Source organism: Nesoenas mayeri, assembly GCF_963082525.1.
Source record: "Nesoenas mayeri genome assembly, chromosome: 25".
In the NCBI taxonomy this organism is placed as follows: domain Eukaryota; kingdom Metazoa; phylum Chordata; class Aves; order Columbiformes; family Columbidae; genus Nesoenas; species Nesoenas mayeri.
In genome coordinates, this window is record NC_137549.1 from 5,026,993 (window position 1) to 5,043,671 (window position 16,679).

The 16,679-nt window shown below is 61.3% G+C and overlaps 1 protein-coding gene across 1 annotated transcript; it reads left to right on the top strand.

The window, feature by feature from the left end:
- Window positions 1-3,418: 3,418 nt before the first annotated feature.
- On the top strand, window positions 3,419-7,692 carry TMEM59L (transmembrane protein 59 like; the record flags this gene model as incomplete). The annotated part of the gene is given in 9 exon segments (XM_080359460.1): window positions 3,419-3,574; window positions 4,841-4,946; window positions 5,191-5,285; window positions 6,340-6,486; window positions 6,576-6,675; window positions 6,967-7,037; window positions 7,039-7,079; window positions 7,225-7,342; window positions 7,531-7,692. Coding segments are annotated over 9 exon segments (996 nt in total).
- Window positions 7,693-16,679: the final 8,987 nt, after the last annotated feature.

Sequence of the window (16,679 nt, forward strand, 5' to 3'; positions counted from 1 at the left end):
CCTTTGCTCCCTGTCCCAGCTCCCTGCATCCCCTGGGCTACAAGGACAGGGACATCACTCCCTGCAGGGCACAGAGCGTGGAGGGACAGAGCCAAAGGTGGCAGGGACACCTCGGTGACCCAGGACGCCCCTCCCAAAGGGGTGACACTGTGAGTCAGCCCCTGCCCCAAAGCGCCCGGGGGAATCCGAGTCCTGTGGCCATGTGGGGACACTGCGTGGGAGCCAGCGCAGGGCTCGGAGGTGTTGGCACCAGCCGAAGGGACCGCACAGATGAAAAACCCAATAAAAAAAGAGGGCGGGAGAGAGACAGAACAATGCCTTTTCCCATCGTGCTGCTTTTTGGAAGCTTCTGAACTGTTTTTGTTGAAATTTCCCAAAAATGTCAGGCTCCGGGAGCCACCCAGCCTGAGAAACTTCAGCCCCAGTGTCCGCAGTCTGGCCGAGTGAATCACGGCCCCCCCGGGGCTGGCGGCCGCCCCTGCTCCCGACCCACCGCCCGCATCCCCCCGGAGCCCCCAGGCCGGGAGCCAGCGCTGGGTGTTGGGGGGCGGGAGGGGGAGAAATCACCCCCCTGCAGCTGGGGAGCAGCAGCTGCCCACCTGCGTGGGGGGTGTCACCAGCAGAGGGGACATGGATGGCTCCAGCATCAGAGGGTGACTTGAGGCTTTGCTGGGGGGTCGGAGGGAGGATGTCCCCACTGGTGTCATCTGGGATATACCCAGGATGTCACCTCGGGTGGCTCAGGGATGTTTGCTCTCCCTGACCCACGGCAGCATCCGGACCCGATGCTGTGGGGTGGGGACGGAGTGTGGGGACAGAGCTGGCTCTGCCATGCCCATGGTCCCCAAACCTGCACAGCACCGAGGTGGTGGCAGGATCCGGCCAGGGCAGGGAGCAGCAGGGGGTGACGGAGCCGCTGACCTGCGCTCTGAGTCAGCGCGTCCCTTGCTCCGCAGGCAGATGTGGGCAGATGTGGTCAGCGCTGCCCTTTGACAGTGACCTTTAAAGGGCTGCTCCCTCCTGCTCACGAGCCACCGCACTCGCAGGCACTGGCCAGGAGGCAGGATCCGGCCTGAGAGCCCCCCCGACCCCCGGGCCGGGCTGTCGGCGTCAGCGCGATGGTCCCGCGGGGCTGGCGCGGTCCGGCTGCCCCCCCGGCGTGGCTCCGTTCCCAGGGCCTCTTCGCCCTGTTGCGGTGCAGGATCCGGCCGTGGGGCCCAGCTCCCCGACAGCCACGGGCTCCCGCTCTGTGACCCCCCCAGCTGGATCCAGGACCCCAGGGTGGCCCTGGTGAAGTCCCCAAACCCCGGCTGAGCATCCTCGGTCCGGCTTCCCACCAACCATCACCTTCCTGCCAGCCCTCCATCATGTGTCACCGGGGCTGGGCCCAGCACATCTACCCTGAATTAATCTAATTACTTGATTTCCCAGCCAGAGCTCACTTCATAAAACCCTTGGACAGAGACAGCATCTGGCTCAAGGGCCAGGGTGTAAAAAACAAACAACAAAAAGAACCCAAAGCCCAGCAAAGCGGGAGGAGAGGCGCAGCCGAGCTGCCTCGGACTGCCTGCATCCTTTTAAAGTGACCTGGGGGAAAAATAAAGAGGCTAGAAATGCAAAGAATCCAGCAGTCAGAGTTTTCTTTATATTCCTCTCAGTCACATTTCCACATCCACGGGTAATTTATAACCCGCTTAACCCTTTCCCTGCCACCCCCCCCAGCACAGCCCTTTCCCTCAAGAGCATCCTCGCAGCGGCAGCCGCACCTTCCCGCCTTTGTTTGCTTTGGGAAGCACAAAAAGTCCCGCAATGGAGTTTGCTGATCTCTACAGGGGGGGAAAAATGCGTTTGATGTCAAGGGGGTGCTTGAGCACATGGAATGGGCTCTGTGGGTTCGGAACGTGGGGTGACAGGTTCCCTGAGCGTGGGGACACCCCAGCTGGTGTGGGGGGAGCCTGCAGCTTCAGGAAAGGCTCCAGAAAATAGCAAAGCAAACCAAACCAAAAAAAAAGTAGGTCAGTAGTGATAAATGCAAAAGGCATCGAGTGTTTCTGGAGAGGGGTGGGAAGAGGAGGGAGGGCCGGGAATTACCCGACTGTAAATATTTGCCAACTTGAATGTTATTGCCTGGGAAAGGGGACTTTTTCTGTTAAAAGGTGGGTGGATGGAGCGTGGGCTGGCGCCGGGCGCAGCGCGGGCAGGTGCAGCCGCAGCGTTGCCCACCGGCCACTCTGCCCATGGTGCTCCTGGCACTCGATCCGGTGGGTTTTGGTCCTTCTGGGGGTGGGGGCTCCGGCTCGGTCCCTCCCGGCCGCTGGAAACCTCACCTGCAGCGCAGCGCCGTGATTTACAGTGACAGCCCCCAATCTATCCCATTTACTTGGCCATTCGTCACCGGTGCCGGACACGAAGCTGAGGGGCTGGACGGGCTCCAGGAGGGGGAAGGGGGGAGCAAAGCCGACCTGGCAGCCCCGCCAGCCCGGCCGGAGCACATTTTCTCCCGGCCCTGGTTTGATTAACAAGATGAATAAGCTGGCGGAGCACAGCGGGGCGAGGAGAGGCCCCAGTCCCTGCTCCCGGGGGGGCACAGGGCTGCGCTCCCCCGACCATCCCCATGGGGATCCAGCCACCCCCATCCGGCTCCCCCTTCCCCAGGGTGTGGAGCACCCCTCAGCCCTGAGCTGGGACCAGGAGACCCCCCCTTCCCTGTTACGGGGTCCTGCCATGTGTTCCCCATTAGGGCTGGAGGTTAGTGAAGTCCCCAGCCCTCCTCCTCCTCCCCCCGGGCCCACTTTGGGGTGCTGCCATAAATAAGGCGAAGGAGCAGGGCAGTGGTGAGGGCGGGGCCAAGTCTGCGCCTTTTATGTCTTTTAAACCCTGCGAAATCAAAGCTGTAAATCTGGGGTGTCGGGAAGCGCCCAGCGCCCTGGCTGGCATGGGGCCCTGCAGAGCGGGGTGTGGGTGGGATGCAGTACCTGCGCATCCCCCGGTACCCGGCCCCTGCTTGCCCTCCTGCACCCCCCGTCCTCCTGCATCCCCCGGTCTCCATGCACCCCGCGTTCTCCTGCACCCCCCGGTCCCCGTGCACAGCCGTCCTCCTGCATCCCGTGCTACCCCTGCATCCCCCTCTGATGAGCATCCCCCGGTGTCTGAGCATCCTCCGTCCTCCCGCATCCCCCGTTGCATCTCCCGGTGCCCGTTCACCCCCCCATCCTCTCGCTTCCCCCCGCCGCTCCCGGCATCTCCGCTCCTCGCCGCCCGCCGGTGCCGGCGGAGCTGCGGCAGGATGCGGCGGCTCCCCCCGCCCCCGGCTCCCCCCGCCCGCCGCACGGCGCGTCACGGCGGGGCCGGCAGCGGCGGCGGCGGCGGCGGCGGTGGGTGCGCTCCGCTCCGCGCCGCTCCGCGCCCCGCGCCCGCCATGGCCGCCCGCCGCCCGCGGGCCCTGCTCGCCCTCGGCCTGGCCCTGCTCGCCACCGCCGCCGCCGCCGCCACCGACCCTTTCTTGTCCCAGCTCGGGGACACCGCGGGCTGCCGCGGGCAGTGCGGCCGCAGCCTCCCCCGCCGAGCCGCCGCCGTGAGTCCAGGGGCATCGGGCACCGGGGGCGGGTATCGGGGGCACCGGGAGCACCGGGGGTACTGGGAGCACCGGGGGGTACCGGGAGCATCATGGGTACGAGGAGCACCGGGGGTACTGGGGGCACCGGGAGCACCGGGGGTATGGGGAGCACCGGGGCTGCTGGGGGCATCGGGGGTATCGGGAGCATGGGGAACATCAGTAGCATTGGGAGTACCAGGAGCATCAGGGACACCAGGGGGACCGGGCACATCGGGGGTACTGGAAGCACCAGCCCCCCTACCATGGGCATCGCCACTGCATGGCCCCACACCGGGCCCCCTGCGGGCAGCACCGGGGGGGGGCACTGGGAGCACCGTGGGGGGCACGATGGGAGCCCCAGCGTTCTCCTCCACCACGGCTTTGGGGTGCCTCCAGCGAGGGCATCCACCCCGGTTCGGGGTGTCTGCAGCAATTTTGCACATCCCAGCGCCCCCCAGGTCTCACCACATCAGGTTTGGGGTTCCCTCCTGCACCCCATCTCTGGTGCTGTGGCACAGGGACAGCCAGGGTGAGCCGTGGTAGTGGTGCGGGCCACGGCAGCAGGGATTGAGATGGGGCTGAGTGCTGGTTGCTGAGCCGGAGCATCACGGAAAGCGCCAGATCGGAGCTGCCATCACTGTACCGCGGCGGGGACCACAGAGGGGTCGCGTGGTGGCACCCGGGACTGTCCCCAAGCCCCCATGGTGCCAGGGCCGTATCTAGGCCAGCGCCTTGGCAGGAGCCCGCGTGGCCCCACTGCCGGGGGATGGAGCTGTTTTCCCATCTGGCTCCCCCCCGCCAGCACCCAGCCCTGCCCACGCTCCCCGTGGGGCCACACAGCCCTGCGCCCCCCAGTGCTGCGTATGCAGTGACCCCCACGTGCGCGCCTCCGCTGTGTTCCCAGCCCCCTCGATGCATGCACCCCAATGCACACGCGCCCCTGAGCAGCCAACCCCCCCAGTCCGTGGCCACGTGCCCCAGCAGAGATGTGGGGGCCTCCATGGGGACGAAGCCACATGCAAACCCCACTGCTGGCTGCAACCCGGGTTGCGAAGGCAGCTTTTCCCTCCCCAGGGATGCTGTTGCCCCAGGTTCAGCGTGCCAGCCCCAGCCGTGGTCCTGCGGGAGGGTGGGGGTGCCCGGTGCCCCCCAGCCGGGTGCAGAGGGGTCGCAGTGGGGATCCAGTGTGGCCACCGGGCTGAGCCTGGTGCCAGCTCTTGGTCCTCCTCCTCCTCCTCGCTGCAGGATGCTGTTCTCAACGCCTGTTACCGGGGCTGCCGGCTGTTCTCCATCTGTCACTTCGTGGATGCGAGCGCCGAGCTGAACACAACCAGAGCCGAGTGTGAAGCAGGTGAGGGGCCGGCAGCCGAGTGTCTCCCGCATCCCGGGGGGGCCCCCCACGTACCGCTGGCACCACCACGACGCCTCGACCCTCACGAGCATCCTGCACTGGGGCTGCATCTTAACCCCCCTGCAAACCCAGTGGGGTGCAGGATTAGAGTTACACTGAGTGTAAACTGGGAGGGGTGTGGGGGTTTTGGGGACTCAGCAGAGGGACTGAGCATCCCCTAATTCTGCCCCCTTCCTGCCCCCAGCCTGCGCCGAGGCCTACAGCAACGCGGAGGAGCAGTTCGGCTGCGTGACCGGGTGTCGCAAGCAGCTGCCCGAGGTGGAGAGCAGGAGGGAAAAGGTGAGAGGCTGGGGAGATGGGGATGGGGACCCCCTGTCCCCCTCTTCACCCACCTAGCCTGTCCTTGATAGTGGCTCCACCACTGTCCTATTGCACTTTGTTCAAAGCATAAAGCCCAGATTAACTGAGCTCAGCCTGGGCTGCCGGAGCCTTGGGTCGGGTACAGCGGTTGCACCCGATTCCCAGGGTGAGAAGCTCTGCCCGGTGATTGTGGCAGATTCCCCCAGTTTTGATCTGTTATCCTTCCCAGCAATTAGCAGTGCTTTTTCCTCCTACATTTAATTAATTCAGCTTTTGTCCAATTAATTAAATCAGAGTTTGGCCCAAGGTAGGAGCTTTTGGCTTTGTACATGTGCAGACAAAGATGAATTTGTGCAGTAGGAAGCTGAGGCTCCTTCAAAAACCACTTTGCAGCCTGTTTCTGAGACCCTCCCGGTGCCTGATCCTGTTTCCCGGCCCCGCGCCGGGGTCAGGATGAGCACCGGGGGGCGACCGGCTGGCGGGAAGGGCCGTCACCCCCTTCACCCACCCAAAGCATTTTTCCTTCGGCTTCCCAGACGGGCAGGCAAAGCAGATTTAGTATAATAATTAGATACAGAATCTGACCTATTTATTTCCTGTTTGCTGCTCTGACCGTGCAAGGGGCTGTCGGAAAATGTTGGAAGCCGGTGGCAGGGAGCAGCCAAGCGGATTCCAGCAGGGATGCTTTAAAAATAACAAACCGCCGCGACGGCCAAGAATCCAGGGCACGGGGAGGCTGCCAGGAGAGAAAACGCCCTCGGCATCTCGGGGCCGCTCTGCTCCTATTGTTTAAAGAATGGTGTGAGCGCGGGGCTGCCGAGGGGTGGGTGACAGCGCTGGCACTGGGTGACAGCCCCGGGGACACAGCCCCAGGCTCCGTGACCCTCCTGGGGCTGGACCACGGTCCTGCACATCCCCGGCCCTGAGCATCCAGCTCAACCCGGCCACATCCTCAGCTCATCCTCATCCACGTTGTCCCCTGGATTGGGTGACAAGGGGCCAGCGGTGACATGATGTCCCTGCTGCTTTGCAGAGCCTGGAGCTGAAGGAGCCGTCGTTCTCCATGTTGGATTTGGTCTCCACCTTCTGCAATGACATTGTCAGCTCTGCCCAGAGCTTCATCTCCTCCACCTGGACCTTCTACCTGCAGGCGGACGATGGCAAAGTCGTGGTGTTTCAGGTGGGGGTGTCCCGTGTCCCCTCCCTGCTGGGTGCCGAGCGGTGGGGACCCCCTTGCTCATCGCTTTCTCCCCCTTTCGGTGCCACCAGTCCCAACCCGAGATGGAATATCCACTATCCGAGGTGCAGGAGACCCAACCGGAGCGGCCGGGACGGAGGTCCAGCCCCCGCATCCCCCAGCCCCACACAGGTATGGGGGCCCTGGGCTGCTGGGGGGTGGGCTGCGATCTTCCCAGCCCTCTTGGCTCTCATCTGATTTCTCCAGAGCTAAACAAATGTCCCGCTTCTCGGGTCTGATTCGCATCCCACACCCCACACCCACACAGCGGGGTGAGTCCACACTCGGGAACCCCTCCAAAAAGCTTCTGGGATCCTCAGCAAGCATATGGTCCCTGGAGGGGGGAGAGGGGACCCCCTGGCACCCCCGCACCCCATTGTGTGCCCACGGAGGGTGGGCTCAGCACCACCTTTCCCCTGCCAGGCCCCCGGGCGAAGGGGGAGAAGCCCCTCGGGAAGGAGCCGCATGGCAAAGCCAAGGGGCAGCACACGGACCCCCCCCCCGCCGGAGCACGACTTCCTCGGCTGCATGTCCAAGTAGGTGCAACGCGGGGGCCGAGGGGAGCTCGAGCCTGCCGGACACGCTGGAGGGGATGCTCCAGCTCCCCCAACAACCCCCCAGCCCGTGCCCTGCCATAAACGCGTTCCGTTTTCTTTGGCGGGGGGTGGCGGGGTGTTACAGGCGCTCGGGCCTTCCTCGCTGGATCCTGGCCGCCTGCCTCTTCCTCTCCATCGTGGTGATGCTGTGGCTGAGCTGTGCCAGTTTGGTGACGGCCCCCGAGCAGCACATCAAGACCCAGGTACTGGGGGAGTCCTACAAGGGTTCCCTGACACCCCGGGTCTCTCCATCGCTGCTGGGTGGGATGTAGCCAGGGTGTTCGTGGTCCTCATGTGTCCATGCTGTGTGTCCCCAGCCAGTCCCGCAGTCTGGGGACAAAGGGGGTCGTGTCCTCTGCTCCCTGTGCCATCCCCTCTGTCTCTTTTCCAGCCTCTGAGCATCAACGGGGACAAGGAGTACCTGGAGGACCTGGATGGCCCCGGCACCTTCCCCCTGCCACCCGTCATCGCTGTCACCCTGTGCCCCACGCATGGCGGCGAGGACGCGGGGCCGCTGCCCCTCAAAGTCGACCTAGACAAGACCATCCTGTAGTGCTGCCACCCTTCTTGTCACCTCCACGCCACCCCCCTGTCACTATCCCTGTGGCACCGTCCCCAGCTCTGTTCCCCTGGCTGCCCCATGTCCCCAGCTCCCAGAGGGACATCTCTGGCTCTGGCGTGGTGGGGACAAAGGGGACGATGCGGCTCAGTCCCACTGTCCTCCCTGGGGACAGCCGCTGCGGAGGAGGCTCCTGGGAGCCGGGCAGCGGCTTTGCCTCCTCCGTAGATGTGCTGTTTGCTGGGATCCTGGTTTCCAGAAGAGCTGCCAGAGCTGGGGGAGCCCGTCCTTGCCGCAGGGCTGTCCATCCCTTCCCGACCGGAGCCCCCAGGGTGGCACAGCCCTCCGGGCATGGGTCCAGCGCCGGGCAGGAGGGAGCCGGCTGCCGCGGGGGGATGGACACAGTGTCTGCAGCGCTCGGCGCTTGTGCTTGGCACATCCCCGGCCTCCCACCTTGGGCTGAGCCCCCGAGGCGCCGGCTCTGGCCCTGGGAACTCCCTTCCGCCGGCCGGAGCCGATTGCCTCGGGGACCCGAAACGTGGCAAATGGATTTGGCGTTGGCAGCCGCAGAGAGGAGCGGATCTCACCCATCTCGCCGCCTCCGTGCCCACGCGGAGACCCAGCCGGCTCCTTCCCGGAGCTGCAGAGGGGCCCCGGGATGGCCGTGTCCCCTCCCTGCTCCACAATGTCCTTGGGGCGATGTCAACAGGTCGCCAGTGCGACCGAGCAGGGGACGAGGTGGCAATTCTGTGTCTCGTGCTCCTGGCTCGTGCCCAAGCTCAGGCGGGAGCTGCTGGGATGCTTCACCCTGGTGCAGCATCCCTGCCCAACACCGGCGCTGGAGCTGATGGTGGGACCGTCCAGCAGCTGGCAGGACACACGGGGACAGCCCTGGGGTCTCAAGCCAAGCGGGGACCCCTGGGCTCACCCCAACACAGCCCCTTGGCGTGGAGGGGTCCCCTCCCTGCCCTGCTCCGCGGGGCTCTGCTCCCCCTCTCCCCGCCATTCTCCATCACTTGACTTCGTGTGTCGTTTTGTGGTTTGATTCGCACCGGCATGTGGTTCCTCGCCCCCCGCATGGGGACACCCCTGCGTTTGGGAGGGACAGCTCAGTGGCAGCGGTCCCTGCTGTCCCCACGGTCACCTAACACATCTGTACAGATTAACTTATTACCTGCGACTCCCTGCCTTGGGTTTTTTGGGTGCCAGCCGCTCCCCGGCGCTGAGCGGTCTCGGGGGGACCCTGGTGTGGTGTGGTGGAGGGGGAGTCTCATCCCCAGCCCCCACCGTTTTTGTGCTGCTCCATGTCACTGTCACCCGTGCAACATATCTGGGTTTGGGGAACTGGGTTTTGGGGGGGGGTGGCAGTGGGAAGGGGGTGTCGTGTCCATTTTGGGGTACATTGTCACTTTTTGGCCGCTCGGCTCAATGTAAAGCTCGGTGGAGTCTGTGGTGCTGTCCTGGTCACGGTGGCTCTCAGGGTCCCCGAGAGGGTGGTCACAGAGCCCCCCTGGTGTCACTTCCAAAGGGCAAACCCAGCCCCAGGCTGGCCGGGCAGCGCGGGCGGCGGGGAAATAAAAGGTTTGTACCAGAACCGGATGAGTTGGTGGCTTCACGGGGTGCCCTGCGCTGGCTGGGAGGGCACAGGTCCATTCCCAGCTCACCATCCCATCTTTGCAAGCTGAGCCAGGACTAAACCTGTGGCAAACCACAGAGAAATCCCCTGCGCAGGCTGTTTTGCACGGACACAGAGTGATGCTCATCTCTGCGGGGCTGGCAGGGACACCCGATCGAGAGATTCAGCATCAGGTTTAAGATGAGATGCTGCATTCCCTGGGGAGCTGGTACCAGCCCATGGGCTTTGGGGTCGGTGGGTGCTGGGGGTGCATGGGGTAGGCAGGGGGCTGTGCACCCCAACATATACAATCATTTTGGCTGGAAGAGATGCTCAAGATCAAGTTCAACCGTTAACGCAGCACTGGCACTAACCCATGTACTTTCTCAGCTGTGACTCGTACTGAGCCCCCCAGGTCAGGCAGCACCTCCCCATCCTGGCTCTGCATCCCAAAGAAAACCAGCAGCCGAGGCCAGAACAGCCGCAGCCCCTCGGGGCCCCGCGCCGCTGCTGGCTCCGGGGCCGGGACCCCGCTGAGCTACTGAAGTGCTAAAAACGAGGCGGCTCCAGGACTTTGCGTGAGCTTTTGTGTCGTGCTTGGCATGGGGAGAGCTCGGCTGTGGTGTGGATGCGGGCGCCAGGCCAGGACAAATACGCACAAACACACGGCTCGGGGGAAAGGTGGGTGCGTGCACGTGCGAGCGTGTCCCAGCCCTCCAGCCCGGGCAGCCCCGGCGTGTCCCGCTGACGTGCACAACCTGATTTACTCTTTCCCTCCTCAAAATGGGTGCTGGGGTGTTGGCGGGTGTTTTTCAGTGGGAAAAACCCTCATTCCCCCTCTTCTTTCTATGCACGCGTGGGCTCATGCGTGCAGCTCGGTCTGCTCCTCGCAGCTGATGGGTGCAGGAGAGGAAACAGCCTCAAGTTGCGCCAGGGGAGGTTGAGGTTGGATCTTGGGGACAATTTCTTCCCCAAAGGGCTGTGGGGCATTGGAACAGGCTGCCCAGGGCAGTGCTGGAGTCACCATCCCTGGAGGGCTGGACAGACGGACATGAGGTTCTCAGGACATGGGGCTGGGACAGGGGTGGGTTATGGTTTGGCTTGATGATCTTTGGAGTCTCTTTCAACCAAAACCAGGAGCAGAGAAACCCCAGGATGGTGCTGCCCTGGGGGTGAGACTCCCAACGTGGGGCTCTCTGCACCCCCCCACCATGGGCTGGTGCGGGGGGGGTCAGGGGGTGAGATGGGTGCAGACAGCTGGTCACCCCTGCGCGCCGCGGGCAGCGGCTCCGAGCGGGTCCCCTCCTGGGACAGGAGCCGGGCTGCAAACCGTGGGACAAGCTCCTCGCCTTTAAACTGGAGTCAGATTCCTTGTTGCTGGCTCGGGGTGCAGGAAACTGTGCCCAGGAGCAGGTGAGGAGGGACCCCACTCCAACGAAAAGGAGACGCATGAAATTAGCTGGTTCCACTCCCCCCAGCAGGCAGCCGGGGGCTTTTCCATCCAACGCCTTTTCCTTCTCATTCCCCGTTTTATTTTTGTTTCACAGGGGAAGCGAAATTCATGGTGTGTGGCCCCGTCGGCCAAGAGAAGAGCAACGGGCAAGCCAGCCAGCCATGGAATCGCACCCTCCATCCCATGGCTGGTGCAGAGGACATGGGGGACCACGAGCCCGCGGTGGGTCACGTCCTCATGGTGAGCATCTGTGTGCCCGCGCTCACCTTCCACGTGAGGAGAAATGGCCTCAAAAAGTTGGAGGAGACCAGCAAGCTGTCCCCCATGCCTCCGCCATGGACCACCTGCTTGTGTGATGCCACAGCTCTGTCTCTCTCGAGTGTGGAGGGTTTTGGGGGTTTTGCTGGCCGGGGTTTGGTTCTGTGGCCCCACGGCTGCATTGGGCTGCTGTTCTCGCCTCCGGAAAATGTCCCTTTTTTCCCCCCGCCCAGCAAACCTCAGCTGCCGGGAGCTGGCCTGGCTCCACCGCCGCTCACACGCTCCAGCCGAGGAGCTGGACCATGCAGCAAATGCATTTGTGCACGGATTTCCCTCCCCTCTCGCTGTCTGTGTCGTTCTCCCATCAGGGATGACTTGGGGAGCGCTCACAGCTCATCGTCCCACTGTTGGATGCCTGGAGGCCTGTGCTGTGTCCCCCCAGGACATCTCTGCTTGGGGTCCATGGTGCAGGGATGCCGCAAGGAGTGGGACAGCAAGGTGGGGAATGACTCCAAGAAGCCCCTGCCTTGCACGCACGCATGCCAAGCCCCAGTTTTATGATTTGTGACTCATTCTCCCAACTTGGAGTGGCCGTGGTGTTGAATCATCTGGGTCTGTACCCATCGCTGCCCTTTGCTCCTTGCCACGCGCATCCTGGGAAGATGCTGCCGGTCACAAAGCAGCCGGGGGGAGGTTTCTTGTTCTCATCTCATGTGGGAGAAATGAGGGTCTTCCGTGAGAAAGCATAATCGGGAGGAAACAGCGGGTTTTGGCCTTGCCAGAGCAGAGCTTTTGAAGATGAAGCAAAAAGAGCCTGGGCTCCTATCTCAGCTGGGGAAAGGATATTTTCTGGCTGCTCCAGCTGCCTCTCGCTGCCCCTGGCCCGGCTCCTGCGAGCACATGGCTGCAATCCGGCGCTGTCCTGACCGACACGCAGGGCTGTAAATTCAGATTTAACCCCCAGGGAGGTGAGTCTCCATCCGGAGATGGAGCGATGAGGATGAGGATGGAGGGTGGGGAGTTGGACGGGGGTTCAAAGCGACCTCCGGCAGCGCCGCTGGTCCTGGCACCATCCCGGCCCCGCACGTGGCAGCTGAGCCCTTGTCTTTAAAAATGCTCTTTCGAACCGCGCTGGGCACCATCCTGGAGTGGCAGCAAAGTTCGTGTGGCCTTCAAGGATGGAAACCTCATGGTGCTGCTGAAATCAGGCTGGCAGGGCAGCGCCGTGGCCCAGCAGCCACCCGAGACAACACGGCCGTGGGTTTCCTCTCCTCGTCCTCCTTCCTATGACCTACCCCAAAGAAGCAGAGCCACGGGTGATTCAACATCAACAAAACCAAACGAAAAACAATCTCCTCGTGCTAATGGGATTGGTTCTGTCCCTACCACGCACATTCCAGCCCGGCTCGAGGGACCGCTCGGGGCCGGTGGCGGGGGGAGAAGGGGGAGGCTTAATGAAGCCAAATTATTCTCCGTCTTCAAATGTCAGAGTTCAGCGCGGTGCCGCTGGCTGGACCTGGCGCAGCTGCTGTGCCGCGGCGATGCCGTGTGGAGGCGAAGCGCCCGGCTCGGCAGCCGGCACGGTGCGCCTGCGCGCAGCCAGCCCCGCCGCCAAGTGACATGCATTTTCCATTCCCTGGGCTTCATTACTTCTTGGAACGCAGACCTCGCTCGCCGGGCCGCGAGGGGCTTTCGCTTCCCTCCGTGTTTATTTTCGCTGCCGTGTGTTCTTTTGCCAGGTGAGGAGCGCAGCCAAGGCTGGTCCGGGGAAGCGGGGATATGTGGTTGTGGTTTGGCCGGGTGGATGGGAATCGGGCTCCCTTAAGCGCCGTGGCGGCGGCACCTGCTCACCTTCAGGCGCTGGAGCCGTCCCCCCCGATTTCACAGGGTCGACACGTGTGCTTTACACCACAGCATGTGCAGAGGGGATTTGCTGGATCGCGGCCTCGCGCCGGTGCCGAACGGCGCCGGTGCTCGCCAACACCTCCAGCTGGCGTGGGAGCCGGCTCCCGCGGGTGCCGCGTGCGTCAGCTCGCCCCACCGTGCGTGGGAGTGGAAGGAGCCCAAGGCTTGTAAAAGAAGGTGTTGAGCTTCCCCCAAACCAGATCCTCGGCGGCTTTGCTGTCAGCTGCCCGCTCGCTCCTCACCGCAGGGCACGGTGATGCCAATGCTGGCCAGCGGGTAACGCTGCCCGGGGGTGGGAGCCGGGTCATGGAATCATAGAATTATAGAATGGTTTGGGATGAACGGACCTCCCAAGCTCATCTAGTTCAGCCCATGAGCCAGGGCATCTTCACCAGCTCAGGGTGCTCAGAGCCCCGTCCAGCCTGGCCTGGGATGTCTCCAGGGATGGTTCATCCACCACCTCTCTGGCCAACCTGGGCCAGGCTCTCACCACCCTCAGGACAACAATTTCATTATATCCAGCCTGAATCTCCCCTCTTTTAGTTTAAAACCATCACCCCTTGTCCTGTTGCTACAGACCCTCCTAAAAAGTCTGTCCCCATCAGTGGGTCGTCTCCACTGACATCCCCCCCACGTCCCCAGGGCTGGTGGCCGGTCTCAACCGCGGAGTTGTTATATCTGTTTTGACAACTGGCACACTGATGTTCAGGGGGAAAAGGAGAGAGCATCTCATCTTCACCAGCCTCCGAGGAGACACCGAGAGCGTCCCAGCGAGCTCAAACATCTCTCAATCTGAACAGGATCATGGGGAGATGCAGGCGGGTAAAATGAGGTAAAAATGGGGTAAAATAAAAGGGAGGGAGAAAGATCAACTCAGGCGACGCTGTGGCACATCTTCACATGGAGGTCGCCAGCACACATCCCAGCCTGTGTGCTCAACCCCTCCCTGGGATTACACGGGGATTAGCAGAGAGTGGTTGAGCGAAACCGAGAGGAATTAACACCGGTCAGAAGTGCAGGCACCAAACAAACCCCGCGACACCCTCCAGACACGCGTGACACGGAGACGGAGCTGTGTCGGTGGCTGGCACTGCGCGAGGGGGAGGTCACAGGCTCCTGCATAACCCTCGCAAATAAAGGAATGGAGAGGCTTCGTGCTGGGGAAAATCTAGCAAGAATTGAGGAGAAAATAAGAAAAGGCTCATTGCGGCCAGCTGTCCTCCTCCTCCACCCAAACGCAAACCGCGCGAGCGACCGCGCCGCGAGGAATTCCTGTTGCTGAGCGCCCGCAGGATGAGACGCAAAGGTCGGAGGAAAAGGCAGCGCTGCCAGCTCATGATTTTGTCATTAGTCTCACAGTGCTGGACGCAGATTTTAAAGCCCCAGCTGTGGGAGTCGTGGGATACGCGAGAGCTTGGCTTGCAGCGAAAGGTACATTGCTAGACCTCATGTTTTGTAGCGGAGGAAGGAAAAAAAAGAGAAAATATGACTCAAATACATCCTGATGGCTTAAAATGAAGATCAGAAAGAAGAAGAATGTAAATAGTTTGGAGTTTATGATATTCTTTTTAACCCAGTCAGTTAGATTTGTGGTTTTACAGCAGAGCGCCGCTCCCCACAGTAGGAATACCAGGACTGCCTTGATATACTGTGTGTGAGGGATAAATATATTAAAGTTGTGCGAGTGGCTCAGATGCTGCACTAACACTGGTCGTAAAAATCACCTTAGATATAAGGCAGGCTCCTTGGGGAAGGGGCTAAGTGCACTCAACAAATAATGAATAGAAATAAAAATAAATATCAAATGGCCCATAAAATCAAACAATAACGGTAACTAAAAAGTTCCTGGATTTGCTGTGAGAGATAAAATCCCATCAGCGGTATGAAATAACGAGAAATACCCCCTTTTGGTTCCTTCTCCACATGACCCAAGTCAGCACGCCTGGTCACCAGAGTAGTTATGGAATACATCTTCCTTCCAGCGTCTTATAAATGCATTTTTCATGCTTTGAGAGACCTTCTGGGGTTCGATTTAACCGGGATCTGGGGAACATGTGAAAGGCATTTACAGCACGCGGCACAGCCTGGTTTTTCCTGCGGGGAAGCAGAGGTGTAACGTTCGCAGCTCCCACTCCACAGCGAGCGGGCAGCGCGGCTGGGCTGCTGTGTGTTCACTGAACCCAAATAACGCACTCAAAATATCTATATGGGCCTAAAAATATATAAAGGGAAAGCATTTCTTTCAAATATTTTAAAAGTGGGGTGTGCTGTAAAGCCAAAACTATAGGAATTGGCCCCAGGAGAGAGGGGAAAGTATCAAATGAAGCAGAGCTGGTGTCTGAGGAAGCAGGAGGAGCGTGAGGGGTTCGTAAGGAGGGGCAGGAGCCCCCCTAAATGCCAGCGAAATGTGCAGAGGTGTGGGGAGCCGTATTTGCTCCTGCAGCCCCGGCTTGTGGGCAGCAATGCCCGGTGGAAAGGGCGAAACCCTGGGGATGAGCTGCTGCGGGCTCTGCCGAGGACTGTACGGCATCAGCTTCCATCCGCTGCCTCTCCTCCCGCTGACATCTCCTCTTCTGTGTAGGTCAGGTCTAAAATAACAGGGCCCCGAGGTCCTGGCTGGGGTCTCCGTGCGCCGCAGCAATACGAATAGCAAATTAATAAGTCCTGCTCCCCTTTCTCCCAAAGGTTTTACGAGGCTTAATTAATGAAGGTCTGTAAAATGCATTTGGAGCTGGGAATGAAATGTGCTGTGGAAATGCCAAATATTTTTAATGCTCCAGCAGATTTAGAAGGTTTAAATAAGAAAAATACACAGCTTTGCCTCTGAAACAGATTGCTCTTCTTGAAGCAAAGGGCTCCAGAACATGAAGTTTTCATCAGGCTGACTTGAAAGAGTATTTTCACGGCTTTCCAAGCGCGTTTATTCTCATGTACGCATTCCCCCTTTCCCTTATACAGATGTGGACTCCGAGGCATGGTAAATCAAAGAAATTCACCCCCGGACGTTGGCAGAGCCACCGCTATGAATAATTTCCTGATTTCCACCGATGACTGGAATGCCCTCTAGACCGTCCGCTCTCTCCAGATGCGCGCCAGCTTTAGAAATTACACGGACCCCACGATGCTCTGGCCTTGGCTCCGCCGGTCGCTTTGGGGAGAGCCGGGAGCGACTCCGACGCCGACCACGAGCGGGGACACAGCGAAGGCATCTTTGGCACTGAGAGGGTGCAGCCGGAGGACTGACGACAAGACTGCACCCTCTGGAGGGTACTGCTGCTCTTGCACAAAGCGTTTGTGGCAATAAAACCTGGTCCATAATGGTCCGGATGGTGTGGCAGGAGCTGTTGTCCCCAGGATGATGAGGAGCAGGGTTGTCCCCGCAGTCCCGGGCTGGTTGCACACACGGTGGTCCCTGCAGGAAACAATTAATGAGTCATATGTGGAATCCTGAGGGGAAAATTAAGTGTTTGGGTGCAGGACACGAGCGGGGGCCATCGGCTGGTGCTGGATGATGGTCAGTGGGAGAGTGATGGCGTGAAGAGGCCCATGGGGTGGTGACAGCCCCCGGGATCCCTCAGCCAAGGGATGGGGACAGACCCCAAATCCTCTCAGCCATGGGGGAGTGATAACCCTCAGCCACCCTGTGGCCGTGGGGAGGTGACAGACCCCAGGGCTCTACATGCGATGGTGACAACCCCCTGGACCTCTCAGCCATGGGGCGGTCACAGCTGTGGGGAGGTGACAGACCCC